The sequence below is a fragment of the Schistocerca nitens genome, chromosome 3 (assembly GCF_023898315.1).
Source record: "Schistocerca nitens isolate TAMUIC-IGC-003100 chromosome 3, iqSchNite1.1, whole genome shotgun sequence".
Lineage (NCBI taxonomy): Eukaryota > Metazoa > Arthropoda > Insecta > Orthoptera > Acrididae > Schistocerca > Schistocerca nitens.
Window position 1 is genome coordinate 72,898,201 of NC_064616.1, and position 18,621 is coordinate 72,916,821.

General features: G+C 38.0%; 1 protein-coding gene across 5 annotated transcripts in view; it reads right to left on the reverse strand.

Annotated features, from left to right (window-relative positions):
- Positions 1-18,621, reverse strand: part of LOC126248033 (R3H domain-containing protein 4-like) — a 96,013-nt gene that overhangs the window by 70,138 nt on the left and 7,254 nt on the right. For 2 of the 5 annotated variants that reach the window (XM_049948644.1, XM_049948645.1), the window contains exons 1-3: positions 14,987-15,217; positions 9,162-9,325; positions 1,648-1,763 (exon numbers count right to left, since the gene is read on the reverse strand). In XM_049948644.1, the coding sequence (XP_049804601.1) occupies positions 1,648-1,763; positions 9,162-9,325; positions 14,987-15,060 (354 nt within the window). In that variant the 5' untranslated portion in view covers positions 15,061-15,217. Of the gene's footprint in view, positions 1-1,647; positions 1,764-9,161; positions 9,326-14,986; positions 15,219-18,621 lie in introns of those variants that run through there. The other 3 variants (XM_049948640.1, XM_049948642.1, XM_049948641.1) reach the window with 3 other exon arrangements.

Here is an 18,621-nt window from a genome sequence, read left to right on the forward strand (position 1 = left end):
CACTGTGCTCACTGGTATGTCCCATGTTCAGGCAACTCTCGGTGCACTACACATTTGCACACCACCACTCATCTCCTGCACTGTTGTGGCCACTGCTTCCAATGATGTCAAATCAATTCGTTTTCTCCCTCTACCAGGTAGCACACCAAAAGAACCTGTCTTTTCGAATTTATGAATCTTTTCTCCAGACCCACGGCAGTCATTGTACCAACGCCTTTTTTCAAACCCTTCAGTGTCACTGCACAGTGATGTGTGCACAGTCATCATTTTTGTAATACAGCTTTACAAGCAAAGCGCGATCCTGAGATCCTGCATTGAGACAGTCATGGCGGTCGTCACATACGTGAGAGAAGGAAAAGTCCTGTACCTGGCAGGTTTATACCAACTTCAATGGGTCATGCGCATGACAGGTGTTTTCATTTACGTATTCTGACACATTCAGCGCCACTATTGATCAATTTTCACACTATTGTTTCTTCTGCCATATTTTTTTTCCCCCTTCTCTGATAATATTCCATTGCAATTTGACGTCATTCTGACCAGTGGTGTTATTTCTACAGCATTTTGAAAGTTTAACTTTAATTGTACTCACCCTGTATATCTCCATAAAAGTCAGTATGAAATCATGAACTATGTCTAACAGTCATACCAACAACATTATTAACACGGTAACATTCACTGTTAATTTTACTCACATGATACAACCTGTCTGTTTTAGATAGCCAATGTAAAGATAACTTTAGGTAACTATGACAGGGGAAGAATGAGATGATGTATTTTGAGTGCCAAAATTTAAACCTTTTATATTTCCATGGTTACTTAGTGTCATGGGAGGTTGCTTTAGTTGTCACAGTCACAGCCTCCAAAATTTTTTTCTACTTTTTTTTTTTTTAATGAAGTTTGTTATGGCAGACTGATCTGTAGCACAACCTAAGATATACGTTAGGTTGGAAGGAAGTCTTTTCATTACAATTAGGCAGAGCTAACAAATGTTACGTGAAGAATGTATAGCTACAGTTAATGAACAGTTCAATAATTGATTTTAGCAGTATATCAGGAGTCACATTTGTTTTCAGTGTTATCGCAAATATTGTGAGAACTTGTGGGTTGCAACCACTGGTTTACTGAATACACAGCACATTCCCAGGCCCTATTCACACCAATATTTGGCACAATTACTTTAACTGATCATCAATAATCTTGTCATCTGTCGGCTCCTATCTCACTGGATACTTATAACCAGCTGTTAACACATCGCCTTTTGTTTCCATCACACCCCACTGCACGCACTGTCAACACTGCTTCACAAAACACGTAAGTAACAACAGTGTCCCTGGTCTGGATGAAGACTGTTAATGATTACCTACTGCAGTTACAGTCACAAGGTAATTCAAGTGAATTACACTTGTTCTTTTCCCTCTAAAAGGCTGTCTTAAGGTGACCCATAAAGACTAAAATAAATTATTTTCACTGAAGCATTCTGTGCGTGTAATAAAAAATTTCAACAAAACAGTGTTATGATCTAGTTCTGTTGACTTAAACTGTGTTAGCTTTAATTCTAACTATGTTCTCAATCTGTAATATATTTGCATTACTGAGAACTATACCATGATGTAAACTATTCTGATAATCATTTAAGGTACTGACCTCCATATTGTCATCTTCAAAGAGCCTTGAGAAACCAGGACTTGGATTCTGCATTAAATCTTGAAGCGTGATTTCCTGGATTTCAGATTCTTCTACTAATGTCTCAAGCAGCATAGCTATAAGTGTAAAAACAAGGATTTAATAATACTGCATATAGTTTACAACACAGATACACGTAACACTAAGCACACAAAACAAAATGCAAATAAAAATATCTTCTGCTGTACATTAACAACTGTCAGCAAACACGACGAAGAAACACTTACCTCATTTATACCAAAAAATAAATAAAACATGAAATGAAGGGAAAATTGTGGAAGTAGTAAAGGTAACCACTCACCATACAGTTGAGGCATTGAGCTTTCGGCGGACACAGGCGAAATTTAAATAATTTATAAGCTCTCAATGTCCTTCCTTTAAGCTGACAGACTAACCCAATACACAAGCCTGTCTCAATTGTCCCAGTTGGCTACACGTCCTAGCACTGTAACACATCTGAGCCCAGTCTGGCTGCAGTACCAGGACAACATAGCCATGCATGTGTAAGGGTGCGAGCAAGGCTAGCTGAAGGGGGAGGGGGTTTGTCCCGCCACCACACAGGACAGTAGGTTTTTTTGGGCAGAAAAATCTTAACTTTTAACACAGTTTCAAAAGGACGAAAAAACAAGACAATGAATGTTTGTATAAATGAATGAAGTAGTGTGAGAATAAGTTGGAAATTCAAATCATCATAAAATCTAGTGTAACTGGAAACACTATATTCTTGTGGAATAGTTGACAAAGGAAGCGATGGAGTTGCTCACCTTAGTCACTTCTTTCAAAATAGCAAACGTTGCTACTGGCACTATTGGCAAGTTATTTCTACTGTGCACCTACACAATGCTTGAAATGTACCTGCATCAACTTGAAAGCCCCTAAGGAAGTGATAAACTTTATTAAAAAAAAAATAAGAAAAATTTCAGCATATGATGGCCTAACAATTCCTTAAATACCATAGGAGTATCGCTACGAAAAACATTTTGAAATACAGGAAAAATAAGTAAAATATGCACTTCCTGTCACATGCCATTGTCTTTTGAATCCAAACATTGTGATTAATAAGCATTAACACATGGAAAGATGTGTGCCATCCTTCCCCCCACCACACCCTATCCTTTGGATCTGCCATTAATACCATTTACATTGCTCTTCTTCTTCTCACAATCCTCTGAAGTAAATTTGTTGCTTTGTCTGTAACTTCTTTTAAGTTTTCCGCCATCCCTTTTCTTCCTCGGTGTTGAAGTCATAATCAATAGATATTAATATTAAAGATATTATGGAAAAAACCTGTTAAATCTTATTTTAGAGCTGACAAAACTAAAATGCATTCTACAAGCTGCTTACCCAGTTTCCCTCTATTTCACACTGTTCACATTCCAGAAACTTCATTTAGCATATAACTGTTACTTCTTGCTACAATAAATGAAAGTTCTTGCATAACTGCTTGTTTTGAGCCATAAATCATGGTCATGGCATGTCGGGAAGCACACCAGCTCAATATTTGACCATAGCCATTTTTCCTTTATATACTATGAACACACTAAATAGGCATTACAAAAAATTAAATATTTATACATAAGTCACTCATTGTCCTATAACCTTCCACTTGGTACAACAGAAGTAACAATGATACCATCAACAATGTAGAACTCTGATGTGGTGGTTACTGCAGGTCTCACACTGCACTCTCCCTTCTGTTCAGCGAATGAGAAAAAGTTAGCAGATTTTAGTTGTATAGTCAGTGAGTGACATAATTGAATATTGGTGACATAACTGAATATTGGTTCCATAATTAATTTTGAAGTAATAATACAAAATGCATTGTATGTTTCACTGACTGGTACCTCATTCTGGTTCTGGTCCTAAATATGTATTCAAGTTGAAAAGCTGGATGTGTTCACATCTAAAAGCTGGAAGTATTCCCATCAAAAAGCTGACATATTCACATCAAAAAGATATACAAGTGTGATATGCAAAAATATGATGTCAATGAAAGGTGGTGTCAGCCTGGGACGGGACATGGAAGGAGGGCCGGAGAGGGGGGGTGCCAGCCCTTTAAAAGTTCCACACAGGGCCGTAAAATCTCTGTAGCCAGCCCTGAGTGGGATTTGTTGGTTTGTTAACTCCAGGAAGGGACACTAAAAAATTAAGAGATAATTTCAACTCTATTATATACCATATTGTGTGTGGTTACCATGCACGACTTTTCAGTATCTCATTACTCATACAGTGGCATTTATGTCTGTGTGAAGTTTAGTAACAAAGTTTTGCTAAAATACTGAGGAGGGCTACTTGGCAAGACAAAAAGAATTCAGAAATGTCAAACATTTTGTTTTAATCAACAAAGCCAAATATTTGTAAAATAATCTTTTACTGATCACTAAGCTCTATTACTGCCTTTACAATCACCTTTCAAACTTAGAAAGTATAACGCAAGATCAGTATGTCCACAACCACAAAACATACACTGATCAACCAGAACACTATGAAGTGGCGACGCATCATGGCATGGAAGCAATGAAGCCTTGTTAGGTTGATGACATTGCTATCGCCTGAACGAGTTTATATCGATAACAGGTCAATTGTCATAATGATGTGGCTGCTTCGTGTATACATAATATCTACTGAGTGAGCCATGTCAGCTTAGTCTACACATACGTACATTGAGAGGCGGTGGTCCACTCTTGACAGCCCTCCCTTCCCCCGCACTTACCCCCCACCCCCAATGAGATTGTCAGACACGTTAACTTTCATCTAATTTTCGATTTCATTTGATATATCTGTCTGAATGGCCACAAGGTGAATATAATGGGAACTTAAGTTAATGACTTCTTTTTTTCTCCTTGCACAATCAACACTTACTACACTCATTATTTTCATATTATTCACATCTTAACTCTGCTCTGGAGAGGCAAATACAAGATTGTGTTCCACAGGCAAGGGTCCTGGGAAGTTCTTGTGTGCTCACTGCTCTGCCAATGAGTGCAGCATTTGACTCTCTCTCTCTCTCTCTCTCTCTCTCTCTCTCTCTCTCTCTCACAAACACACACACACACACACACACACACACACACACACACACACACACACACACACAACCTGGCTTTTCGTGAGGTCACTAGAGGACACCCATATTTCTCATGTCCTTCATGGAGAGTCTGCTTTTATAGGAATTTTACATTATTTTTTTAATTGAATTGATTGGTCTTAAGCTTACACCATGCAGCCAGCTCATACTTGCATAAAATATACACGTATAAATAGAAAATTAGTGTTCGCATGTATGTGTGTTTGCATGCACACACATATTTTAGATCAATATTGTGTAATCAGTGAAAAATCAAATGTTGTAACAACACCTTCATGCAGTCCACTGTTAGTGATAGGTTAGTCTCAGATGTGGATAACTGCAGCAACAGTAAATCTGCACATCACACAGAAAAGTCTATGATCCTTTGTTTGTTAACACAGGCTGGCAATGGATGACAGTTTCACAACTTCTTGTACAAGTACTGTAGTGCTTCTATGTCGTGGGGCACAAAAAAAAAAAATCTGTGTCATCCTCTTCTCCACAAGAGCAGAAAGGTGTGTCTACAACATGCAGTCTATGAAGATGTTTATGGAAACATCCTTGTTTAAATTTTGACCTGGCCATTAGGTCAGGTGAGATGCCTTTCCAACAAATTTGTATGAAATTTCATGGAGCAGGTGACTGATAGCTGAATTATTGTGTACTTCTTGCCTTTGTGTCTTATTTCTTTCCATTCCTGTTGCCAGACTCCTATCAAGTTTCTCTTAGTATTGAAGAATCTCGCAGATATTATAAGAATTTCAAGTACATGTGCGTTATCTTACATCTGTAGCACTCTTCACTAAACAATGGCTGTGTGTTGTTCATATTAAGGTCTAACCATAAAAAATGGGTAGTTTTAGGGTTTTATCTTCATGGTAATACTTCACCTTTTATTGCACAAATGTTATACACGTAACAATGGAATCACCTAGAAATGAAAGAACAACACTATGCAAAAAGCAAGATAACATAATGCACATAAAGCAAGGAATATGCAATGGATTGATAAAAACAATGAAGGTGTTCAACAAAACAAACATATTGGCTTCAAACACTACCTAAGAAATGAGGAAGCAGTTTCTGTTGCTGTACATACAGAACAGATCATTATATGGAATTAAAATATGGAAAATGAAAAACCAGCCAAGAAGAAACAGACATTTCACTAGTGTTGTTACAGAAGGATGTAAGACAACTTCCCAATGAAAAATGAAATGAAGATGTATTAGAGACAGAATAGGCAAGGAAGTACACAAATGGAAAACTCCTAGCAAAAGAAGGAAAATGAGGGGTGCATGTGTTACGGCATCTTGATATAATTAATGTGGCAATGAGGGAGACAGCACAGGCAAAATTCCAGGGATAACAAATGTTGGGATACATACTACAGATAATTAAGAAGGTTGGGTGTAGCCAGCAAGAGTGAAACCGATGATGACATCAAGCAAATCAAAGACTTAGAACTCATTTCAGAAGTTTACTACTTTTCCAAATACATTAGTGGAAGAAGAGTGTTTATTAAACAGGAAAATAGAGTGGTCTATAGTTTCATACACTGTATTTGGTTTGTATGTACTGAGGTCATGAGAAGACGTTGAAATTAGCTGAAGTTCTGTGAAGCTGTATATTCGGCTTGTGTGAGGCTCGATCTTTTCAAGAACTACCCAGAACAATGGACATGAGATGTCAGCTGTTTATCAATGTTGGTGCAATTTGTCCATGGAATTTGTACATGCTTGTCATTTTAGTGACAGTCTTGAGGCTCTAAATCAATGAGGGTCACTTGTGATCGCAAGTATGTATGTAGTGTGGTCCGATGAGCCATGATTTTGCATTTTTCAGTTAGGTGTTTGACCTTCAGTGTGTGAAGGGTGTAGTTCAGGCAGAAGTGGTTCTGTGGTGCTTGGGGTGTTTTTCCAACCATGACTTGGGCTCCCTCACTGAAGTTACAGTGGACATGAACCAAAATGTTTATTTCAACATTCTCAGTGATCAAAGACTGCCCTTTCTTCTGCATCTTTATGATAAGTGTTGTAACTGCGACTGGGACAGTCGCAGGGTTGAAATGACGGAAAGCGCGGCGGGACCCGTGGATAGGCCCATGAACAACAACACAACAGGAGAGGACGGACACGACCAGCGAAGGACAGAACGAACGAACAACAAGATCTAACAACAGAGTCACAGGAAACCAAACACGTCCACTCGTACGCATAACAAGTAAGTAAGCTGTCTAACGCGAGGCAATGTGTTCACAGACTTAAGTGGGATTAGACTGACTGGCTGAGCTAGAGGCTAGCGCTTAAGTACTCTATCAGGGGCGCCGTTATTGGCCACTGGAACCACGTGTTCCACTGTGGCGCCCTCACACTAAAAGTGGGCCAGGAGGCATGCGCTGCCACAGCTTACAGCGCGATGGTGCAGAGACCTCTATGGGTCTTCGGCATCCATGACGTCTGGCGCGGATTCAAATTCTGTGGTGCACGGTACCAGAATAAGTATGCTGTGAACACTCCTGCCTTCCTATGTTCACAGAAATGCACGTATAACTTCCCTGTTTGATGAACCTCAAGCACCCTATCGCACCTTGGTTAGCCACTAAATCGCCCGTGTTAATCCCACAGAAAATGCCCTGGACTATTTACAACAATGTGTGAAACACAGCAATCAGAAGTCCCTACAATTTGGTAGCTCTAAGGGATCTAACCATCAATGAGTGGCTTCAGATAGATATAGCATACTTGACGAAACTTTAGGACATTTCCTCACCAAATTGATGTCATTATCATGAAGTATTAGTGTGATGTGTCCTGGTATGACAATTTTTTTTTTTTTCTGGTGTGCTTATATTGAGTTCTCATACATACTGATGTACTCCTCTTCTGTTGTTTCTAATCAGCATATCGTAAACTCTTTGTAGCCTAACATTATCTTCAGAACAATATCTTTATCAATAACAAGTTTTGTATAGATCTCCACATGTTTCTTTTCATCATTGAGAATATTTATGTTCACATCCTAATAACCCTGAGGAGAACCAATTTAGCTATCTTTATTACACGTAAACACATCATAAACTAACTTCAGTAGATTCTCTTTATAAGAAAGAGATAGGTAGGTACTCACTGCAAGGCATTGACTGGCTGACAAAACTGTAACTCGAATTGGTTATCTGATACGGAGAAATAAGAGCAGATTTGATATGCAAGAAGGAAAGTAAATCTAGATTAGCATCAGATTTTGAAAGGACAAAAGCACAGAAAAACTGAAAAAAGAAGGGAAGTATTTTGGGTTCTAATGCATTAGGAGTACCTTCAGAAAACGTATTTAAGACGTGTTGATACAAGTTATCAAGGGATTGGTGTATGACTAAATAAGGTGTTTGATATCACATTACTGTACTGCTACCTCAGTCATATCAAGAACAAACAATATGCTTCAACGTCTTCCTACGAAGGACCTCAATCAATCAGTACTTATGCTCAAAATTTACAAAGCAGCTGTTTTCAAGCTTTTCTTTCATTTCACTCTGACAGTCTTGTAGTGATAAATCTCTTCCACTTTTATTTCCATTTTACTATTGTGGAGATAAACCATCTTCTAAAAATATTTGGAAGTCTTCCTTTCAGTGCTGCTGAGAAGTGGGACAAACACTAATATGGAAATCTCTAAGTAACAAAGATTATGTGACAAAGTGAACGGTTAAAGATGTGATTTCATATCTGCAGAGACAATGGTCCATAACACACACTGCACACAACTATATTTTGTTTTCTTTCACAATATGCTGTTATTCACTATGCTCCGTCACACAAAATGAGAAAAATGACAAGAATTTGTAACAACAATTGAAATGCACTATGTGCCTTTGACTTCGGCAACACTGGAAATCTATGAATGGAACATACAAACAAAACAAACTTCCACTACACATAGAATTACATTTGCAGGAAATAAACAGATGAGCCAAACTCAATAGTTTCTTCCGGCTTTGAAAGTAGTGAGTGTTTCCTGAACTACATATTCCTAATTGGTCATTGTTTTAATATAATAAATAGTTTATTCGAGATTTGTGAACACAATGACCCATCCACTTTTAAGTTATTATGTACTGAGTCGGACACTATGAACCGGCAGTATACCCATGGACTGTTCGAGCAACAATATCCCACATTAGCTAGCTGCCAGCAATTAACATACAAAACCCCTTTCAAACAAGCCCTAGTACCTCTGCTTACAACACTATGCTGACATTAACTAGTACAGCACCTAAATTTAAATCATGCCTAAACTATGCCTTGTAGTAAATGCAAAATCTTTCAAATTATTTTGCAAATGTGCAATTAAAAAGTCTAAATGGAAAAATGTTGAATTTCAAAAATTACAAAAAATATATCATTACCATTGTCATGTCGCCTAGATTGCTTCTTGCCCATTCTTCTCCGTGTGTTATGGAAAGACATCGGTTTTGGGTAGTTCCTTTGTTGTGGTACTGGTTGAGGTATGTTTGTACTGACATCAGTGCTAACACTTGCAATTGACAGCTCATCGTCACTTTGTGCAGTCCTGCAAAAGTTAACCATGTCACATAATTAACCACTTGTACAATTGTTACAGGAGTGAAGTTTTCATAAGCAATAACGTCTTCCTGACAAGATGTACTGATCAGTGTTAAAGTGTTCTTCAATATAGGTTCACCCCAGTTTGTAAATTTTCAACATACAATAATCTAAGGTATTAATTAAATGCACTGCAATAAAATGAAGAGGGAATGCGATCAATGAAAATCTAATTATATGGAACAATATACGTGTAAATCATTCAGACATGAGAGACCAACAATGTGATGAATATGTTGTGACAACTGAAAATTTGTGCCACACTGGGTCTCAAACCCATTTTTACCGTTTACTGGGATCAGTAACCTTAAGCATTCACACTTTCATCATCACTGATGTTTACACCATTTTATTCTCAATGGTAGAACCTCTGATGGTAGTGTTCATGAGTCAAAGGAGGAAACATCAGTGAAAGTTTTAAAAATGTGATGTATTCTAGAACAGCAACCCACCCAAGCAACACCAATATCCTCAATAACTCACAGTTCGGATTTCAGAAGAGTTGCTCCACCATTTGCACATTCACACACCACATTTTAGAAGCATTAAATAACAAAATAGCACCAGTTGATATTTTCTGCGATCTGTCTAAAGCATTTGAATATGCATCACAATATTCTCCTAGATAAATCGATGTTTTACAGGATTGATGGTATAGCCAATCAACGGATAATGTCTTATCTAACCAAAAGTATGCAGTAAATTGGACTTAGTAATTCAACCAATGTAATCAGCGGACATTTCTTTTGACTGAGGAGAACAGGGCTTAATCTTAGGCCCGACATTGTCCCATTTCAAAAATGGCTCTGAGCACTATGGTGTCCCATTTCCTTATATTGTTGTTTAAGGAGTTAGGCAATTTGACCACTGCTTCTGAGTACATTTATTCCAACATGAAGTTTATTGTAAATAAAGCACTGCAGTTCAAAAGAAACACACTGAAAAAGTTGTCAACATTCCTCCTATTCCACTGAATTTCTATTATTGTAATGTGTAAAACAGAGACTCTATTATTGTAATGTGTACACCCCCTCCCCCCCAAATGAACCATAGACCTTGCCATTGGTGGGGAGGCTTGCATGCCTCAGCAATACAGATAGCCTTACCACAAGTGCAACCACAAAGGAGGGGTATCTGTTGAGAGGCCAGACAAACATGCGGTTCCTGAAGAGTGGCAGCAGGCTTTTCAGTAGTTGCAGAGGCAATAGTCTGGATGATTGACTGATCTGGCCTTGCAACATCAACCAAAATTGCCTTGCTGTGCTGGCACTGCAAACAGCTGGAAGCAAGGAGAAACTACAGCCGTAATTTTTCCCGAGGACATGCAGCTTTACTGTAAGCTGAAATGATGGTGGCATCCTCTTAGGTAAAATATTCCGGAGGTAAAATAGTCCCCCATTTGGATCTCCGGGTGGGGCTACTCAGGAGGATGTTGTTATGAGGAGAAACAAAACTCGTGTTCTACGGATCGGAGCGTGGAATGTCATATAGGGCAGGTAGGTTAGAAAATTTAAAAAGGGAAATGGATAGGTTGATGTTACACTAAGCCCGTGCCTACCACAGTAATACAAGTATATATGCCAACTAGTTCCACAGATGACGAGATTGAAGAAATGTATGCTGTGTTAAAAGAAATTATTCAAATAGTTATGGGAGACAAAAATTTAATATTCACAGGGGACTGGAATTCAATATTAGTAAAAGGGAGAGAAGGAAAAGTATTATGTGAATATGGACTGGGGATAAGTAATGAAAGAGAAAGCCACCTGGCAGAATTTTGCACAGAGAACAACTTATTCATAGTTAAAACTTGGTCATGAAAGAAGGTTGTAAACATGGAAGAGACCTGGAGACACTGGAAGGTTTCAGATAGATCACACAATGGTAAACAGAGATTTAGGAACAAGGTTTTAAATTTTAAGAGATTTCGAGGGGCAGAGGTGGACTGACCACAATTTATTGGTTATGAACTGTAGATTAAAACTGAAAATATTCTGTAAGGTAGGAATTTAAGAAGATGGGACCCGCATAAACGGAAAGAACTCGAGGTTGTAGAGTGTTTCAGAGAGAGCATCTCTCTTTGAGAGATGAAATAGTGAAGGCAACGGAGAATCAAGTATGTAAAATGGCGATGGCTAGTAGAAATTCTAGGGTAACACAAGAGATATTGAAGTTAACTGATGAAAGGAGAAAATATAAAGATGTAGTAAATGTAGCAGGCGAAAATGATTACCAATTTCTCAAAAATGTGGTCAACAGGAAGTGCAAAATGGCTATGCAGGGATGGTAGCTATAGGATAAATGTAAGGATGTAGAACCATATATCACTAGGGTAAGATAGATACTGCCTACAGGAAAATTAAGGAGATCTCTAGATAAAAGATAACCACCTGTATGAATATCAAGAGCTCAGATGGAAAACCAGTCCTAAGCAAAGAAGGGAAAGCAGAAAGGTGGAAGGAGTATACAGAGGGTCTATACAAGGGCGATGTACTTGAGGGCACTATTATGGAAACAGGAGAGGATGTGGATGAAAATGAAATGGGCGATATGATACTGCATGAAGAATTTGACAGAGCACTGAAAGACCTAAGTCGAAACAAGGCCCCAGGAGTAGACAACATTCCGTTAGAACTACTGATAACCTTGGGTGAGCCAACCATGACAAAACTCTTCCATTTGGTGAACAAGATGTATGAGACAGGCGAAATACCCTCAGACTTCAAGAAGAATAGAATAATTCCCATCCCACAGAAAGCAGGTGTTGACAGGTGTGAAAATTACTGAACTATCAGTTTCGTAAGTCATGGTTGCAAAATATTACCACAAATTCTTTACAGACCAATGGAAAAAGTGGTAGAAGCCGGCCCTGGGAAAGAACAGTTTGGATTCCATAGAAATGTTTGAACACTCGAAACAATACTGACCGTACGACTTATCTTAGATGATAGTTTAAGGATAGACCAATCTACATTTCTAGCATTTGTAGACTTAGAGAAAGCTTTTGACAATGTTGACCGGAATACTATCTTTCAGATTCTGAAGGTGGCTGGGGTAAAACATAGGGAGCAAAAGGCTATTTACAATTTGTACAGAAAGCAGATGGCAGTTGTAAGTGTCAAGGGGTATGAAAGGGAAGCAGTGGTTGGGAAGGGAGTGAGACAGGGTTGTAGCCTCTCCCCGATGTTATTCAATCTGTATATTGAGCAAGCAATAAAGGAAACAAAAGAAAAGTTCAGAGTAGGTATTAAAATCCATGGAGAAGAAATAAAAACTTTGAGGTTTGCTGACAACACTGTAATTCTGTCAGAGCCAGCAAAGGACCTGGAAGAGCAGTTTAACTGAATGGACTGTGTCTTGAAAGGAATATATAAGATGAACATCAACAGAAGCAAAACAAGGATAATGGAATGTAGTCAAATTACATCCGGTGATGCTGAGGGAATTAGATTAGGAAATGAGACACTTAAAGTAGTAAAGGAGTTTTGCTATTTGGGGAGCAAAATAACTGATTATGGTCGAAGTAGAGAGGATATAAAATGTAGACTGGCAATGGCAAGGAAAGCGTTTCTGAAGAAGAGAACTTTGTTAACATTGAGTATAGATTTAAGTGTCAGGAAGTCATTTCTGAAAGTATTTGTATGGAGTGTAACCATGTATGGAAGTGAAACATGGACGATAAGTAGTTTGGACAAGAAGAGAATAGAAGCTTTCGAAATGTGGTGCTACAGAAGAATGCTGAAGATTACATGGGTAGATCACATAACTAATGAGGAAGTATTGAATAGGATTGGGGAGAAGAGAAGTTTGTGGCACAACTTGACCAGAAGACGGGATCGGTTGGTAGGACATGTTCTGAGGCATCAAGGGATCACCAGTTTAGTATTGGAGGGCAGCGTGGAGGGTAAAAATCGTAGAGGGAGACCAAGAGATGAATACACTAAGCAGATTCAGAGGGTTGTAGGTTGCAGTAGGTACTGGGAGATGAAGAAGCTTGCACAGGATAGAGTAGCATGGAGAGCTGCATCAAACCAGTCTCAGGACTGAAGACCACAACAACAAGCAGATTCAGAAGAAGGTAGGTTGCAGTAGTTACTCAGAGATGAAAAGGCTTGCACAGGATAGAGTGGCATGGAGAGCTGCATCAAACCAGTCTTTGGAGTGAAGACTACGACCACCACCACCACGACCAATGTGTAAAAGGTGGTGGATAGGAATTACTAACCCACATTTGCATAGTTAAAAAAACTTTCAAATGATCAGCATGTAAGCATATTTACAAATTAATTTGTTATTTGAATGTAAAATGACTGATTCCACATCATGATGATTTATCATGCAGATGATCGATGGAACATAAAACTAACTTAACAATGAAAGTGAGTCAGAACTAGAACTGTAGTTAGTTTCATTAGCTTCAACCATCATTTATATGATTAATTGTAAAGACACAGACCAAGTCATTCATTTGCAGTACATATTTATTTATACATACAGCTACACGCTGAGCAATTGCAAGTCTTTTTTAATATACATGTGAGTAATTTCTATCTATGCCTTTTACAAATTACAAAAATAGAAATAATTTCTACAGAATAGAAAGTTTTCAAGAAGAAACTGTTCCATTTTGTTTCCAAATTCAACTTTGCAGTCTGTCACTCATTTGGTGCAGTCAGATAGCCTAATGGTTACAATGATTGCTTATGATAAACAGGATATCTGGGTTCCAGTTCTGGTCTGGAACAATTTTCAACTGCTGCTACCACACATTCATTGAATAATGTAGCTTTTCTAAGAAATTTCATTGTTCTTGTGTGGGGAAAAAAGGTTGAATGACAAATGGTTGAAAAAACTAGAGAAGTGGTGGATGCCCCTAAACCTCTATGCCACCTATGCAGAGACTGCCATGAGGGAATGAAACAAAGTAATGATTCGTCATTAGAAAGGGGGTCATCGTGCACGATTCACCAGGTTTGTGAAGAATATCAGGATCTCATGAAGGTCTGGTGAACACTTCAATTAGTAAACACACCTATCCAAAAATTAGCAGCTGGGATGATTTTTGACTAGTCAATCATCATGCAACATTTGATTTTCACATAAAAGATTAATAAGTTTGGTTTATGTACTGAATATTTCAAGTGAAAAGCACAAAGTAAGCACGTGCTGATTCAATTTACCAGTGCTGTCTTAGACCCTACAGACCTCCTACAGACATCCTACTGAGATGCATCACATGTATGAATCACAATCAGGATCTTGTCTACAAGCTCACTGCTTGCACCTGTAGAAAAAAAAAAAATCTGTACTGTCACTGTGACTGAAATGTGGAAACTTACACACTTTACTTACTTTCACTCTATCATTTCCAACAGTGTAATATTTTGTGGCAAATCTGCATTATGAATGGTCATTAGCCCAGGAAAGGATGGTCAGTTGTTCAAGCACCTTTGAATTCTGACTGCCCTCCCTGTACATGTATCCCCACATGAGATTTGTGTTTAATAATGTACATAATCAGAAGGAACTGCAGCATTCACTTAATAAACACTCAAGAAGAAAATTATCTGCACCTAGATTACACTTCCTAATGGTCAGCTGAACCTACCAATACCGGATGTCGGTTTTGTCCCGTACCGTAATAATGATGTGGCATGTGAGCCATTTTAATATGTTATTCATCTTTACATACTGTTACAAATCTTCAATTTTTGTAATTTTTTGTCATCATTCTGTGTAGTACGTAGGGACTCCATCCGTAACTGAGTTGTTTTGGCTCACACAATCTCTTGGAACTTGAGAAAAATAAATAAATCAATCAAATCTGTGGCAACAGATGAGTACTTCATGTCATGGCAGTGTACAGGATTCACAGGAAATCTGCTCACCACAATCCTAAAACAAAAACAAAATTTACTGATAAACACAGCTGGAAGTAACAACTGCTACCTTCAGCGAGATAAGTTTTGTTTCTACAATGATTGCTAAACTAAATGTGACCCTATGGCATCAACTAAAAATTGTGCAGCTACAAACATTGTAAAGCTGCTACTTCCAAGGCTCTTGTGACCTAAAGGAATGAGAACATGAGGCTTTAGCAAGAAGCACAGTATCTGGCCTACCAAGCAATGGGAAAAAATGCAGTTTCTCAATGATCCTGCTTTTACCCAGACACCTAAAGCAGGATGTTTTAACAGACAAGGAGTATTGAGGGATGTGTACAACAGAGTCAATCTTCTTCGAATTGCGAGGAATGGTGGAGGGTCTGCAATGGTATGTGTGCTCATTGTCTTTGTTTCCAACGAGTCTTATGGCCACAGTAGAAGGAAAGACACTTAAGAATTGCTTGCATTCAACGGCACAGACATTACCCCAGGGGTGACTGCATCTTCAAATTTGAGCTCTTTAAGGTGCCAAATGTGACTACTTCATATTATGTGGGTACTTACATTCTTTTGTCCAATTGTAGTTATAAATAGTACTTCATTCCAGTAATTTGTTGTATTAGAGCCGAAGCAAGAGTATGTGCAACGTGGACTTTTTTTAAAATTCCTGACATAAAATTCATGACTGATACCAAAGTCCCTATTTTTTATTGTGTTATCAATAGTTATTGCAATGCAGTTTTAAGGATTTATAGATACATAATTGTTTTCTTCAAGAGGTTTGGGGTGTGCATGTGCACAACACAAAGTATTTACTATCCAGTTTTTATGCGGACTGTTTATGTAGTGTAGAATTAATATGATGTTTGTGCCATTAAAATTTGCATCCAGTTTTTGTCATCTATATATTTAGGATTAAGTATGTTCAACTTTGAGTGTACTTCAGTAACTGCCAATATGGAGCCTCCTATCTGCCTCTGCAGTCGAGACTAAGTGATACATAACAGTGACTTATAGTCCATTGTTAGCAGGCTCATTTAACTATGGCAGAAGGACTTCTACTCCAACCCTCCATCAACTAACAAGTGTACCTGCATCAATCTAAAATAGGTTCATTTTTTAAAGAAATGTTATGTTTAGAGAGAACTCATTACTCTCGCCAAATCTATGTTTTTACAGCAGTACACAAATGCTGAAATTTTATTTCTGCATAAACGTTATTTTTTGCAGATTAGTATAGAAGAGAAACCTAGATGAACAGTCTGTGCATATACACTAGTTACTGAATAGTTTTATTGAGTCTCTGATGTTCCACAGACCTAAGCTGAAGCTACTCAGACACGGAATGTGTCGTTACATACAATTCAGTCTCTGTCAAATGAACCGGCAGTCCCCACTTGACCATTTCCAAATGTCATGAAATTTTATCAAAAAGTTCCACAATGTCCAAGGATCAACACACAAAGTTTTGGCTCAATATCTCCATCGGTTCAATCTCTACAGACTCTCATAGGTAGGGGCCCCAAGTTGGCAACACCTTTATGTATGCCAACTTTGGATAACTCCTATGACAGTTAATCTTAACTTACAAGCCTCCACTTTTGTATACTTAAATAAACTTTTTGTGGTAAATAAGAATATAATAAGGATCAGATTTTTAAATATAACTGGTGACATCTGAAATTCTTCAAATTCATTGTGTGACTTGGAGAGCCAATCTTTAACCAGCCGTAACAATTTTATGGACAGATTTGGCCAGGAATTGGTAATATGACACACAGCCATTCTGTCATCTTGCTCTTTGTGTATAATAGCCTCTGTCCTTCCTCAAAATATATGCACCTGCAAATTTCATTAAAACGTTTTGGTAGCCAAACTGTGGGTAGCTTTGGGGCCCATATCTCACTCTTAATCTCAGTCTTTAATCCTTTTTATTTCACTATATCCTGTAAGAGAATTCTGTAAGCTTCAGTAGCTATATATTTTAATTTTTGGCCCATGCGTGATTATGGTTGAAAATAAATGCTCGAAGTGATTACTTTTCATACACAGTGTGCATGTTCTAATGTGACAATGAGTGAACAGGAAGTAAAACCAGTGGAACAGAAAGTAAAATAAAACCAGTGAAACAGAAAGTAAAGCCAGTGAAAACTGCATTTATCTGAATAAAAGCAAGTGTAGTTATGAGCAAGCAAGCAGCAACAAATAAATGAAAATCCATGCCTACTTTAAAAATTCATCCCTGAATAAAACTCATACAACTTCTCTTAAGACACAAAAAAAATTGTTGAGTATCTTCAGAAATTACAGTACACAGCTAAATTTTAGACCTATGCCTACTTATGGAGGAAATTGCCCCAAAAGGTATTGTAAATTAATTATTGCATTTTTTACACCATTATTAAATTCTTGAAAACATCGCCAAAACATTTTTACCCGACTGTTGAAGGAATACATATTTTCTTTGAACTGTCAGTTCCTCGCTAGTGTTGCTCTTCGAAAAGTTTATGACTGAACTAATTTGTTTCCCACACAAATGACGACCCAAGAAGTGTCTGATGCTTCCCCCCCCCCCCCCCCCCTTTTTTAATGAGATGGCACTGTAGTAAGCCTTCACCATTTTACTGTGGTCAGCTTGAGCCAGTGAATGAACTATCACTGTTGGACAAAGAGCTTTTAAAACTTGTAGCTGAACTTGACTCTACAGAAGGTGCCCAAATTTGTTCATACTATAACGCCCTGCTGGTGACAGAATTTCAATTTCTGCAAAATATATGCTGTAATCCATTTGGGAAAAACAAATATAAAGTTGAGAAGGGTTTGTATCAATTGGCGTCTCTTATGACAAAAATTTGAAATTGTCGACTTCTACAGTTTTCGAGCAAGCTTTGTCCAAGATGTAGACAAGAATCTGCTCATAAACAACTACAGAATCTGGATGAGCAAGAATTAATGCCTACTGATTATATGGAATAAGTTAAAGCTTGTTACACAATGAACACCTCACGAGTGTGTCTCTGAGATTTGCCTTTAAGGCTTCAACGAATTGGCAAATGGGATTCAATGGGTTACACAAGGCACAAAGTTCAGGATGTACAAGATATCACCACCAAGCCTGTTGCAGTAGCTGCTGGTGTGAGCTCCACTGATGCTGTGGAAACACGAATAGTGAAGCACTGCCAGAAATTTAAGGATATGGACATTTTAATTAATGAACTAAAACTTAAGTGCATCATTCAAGTCAAATTTTAACCCTGGCTCCAAGCAGCTGGAGTACAGAACACACAGAAAAACAATTTAGTGATTCTGTGAGAATGGTGAAGCAGGTAGAGGAACTAAAGATGGAGGCTTGCATCTT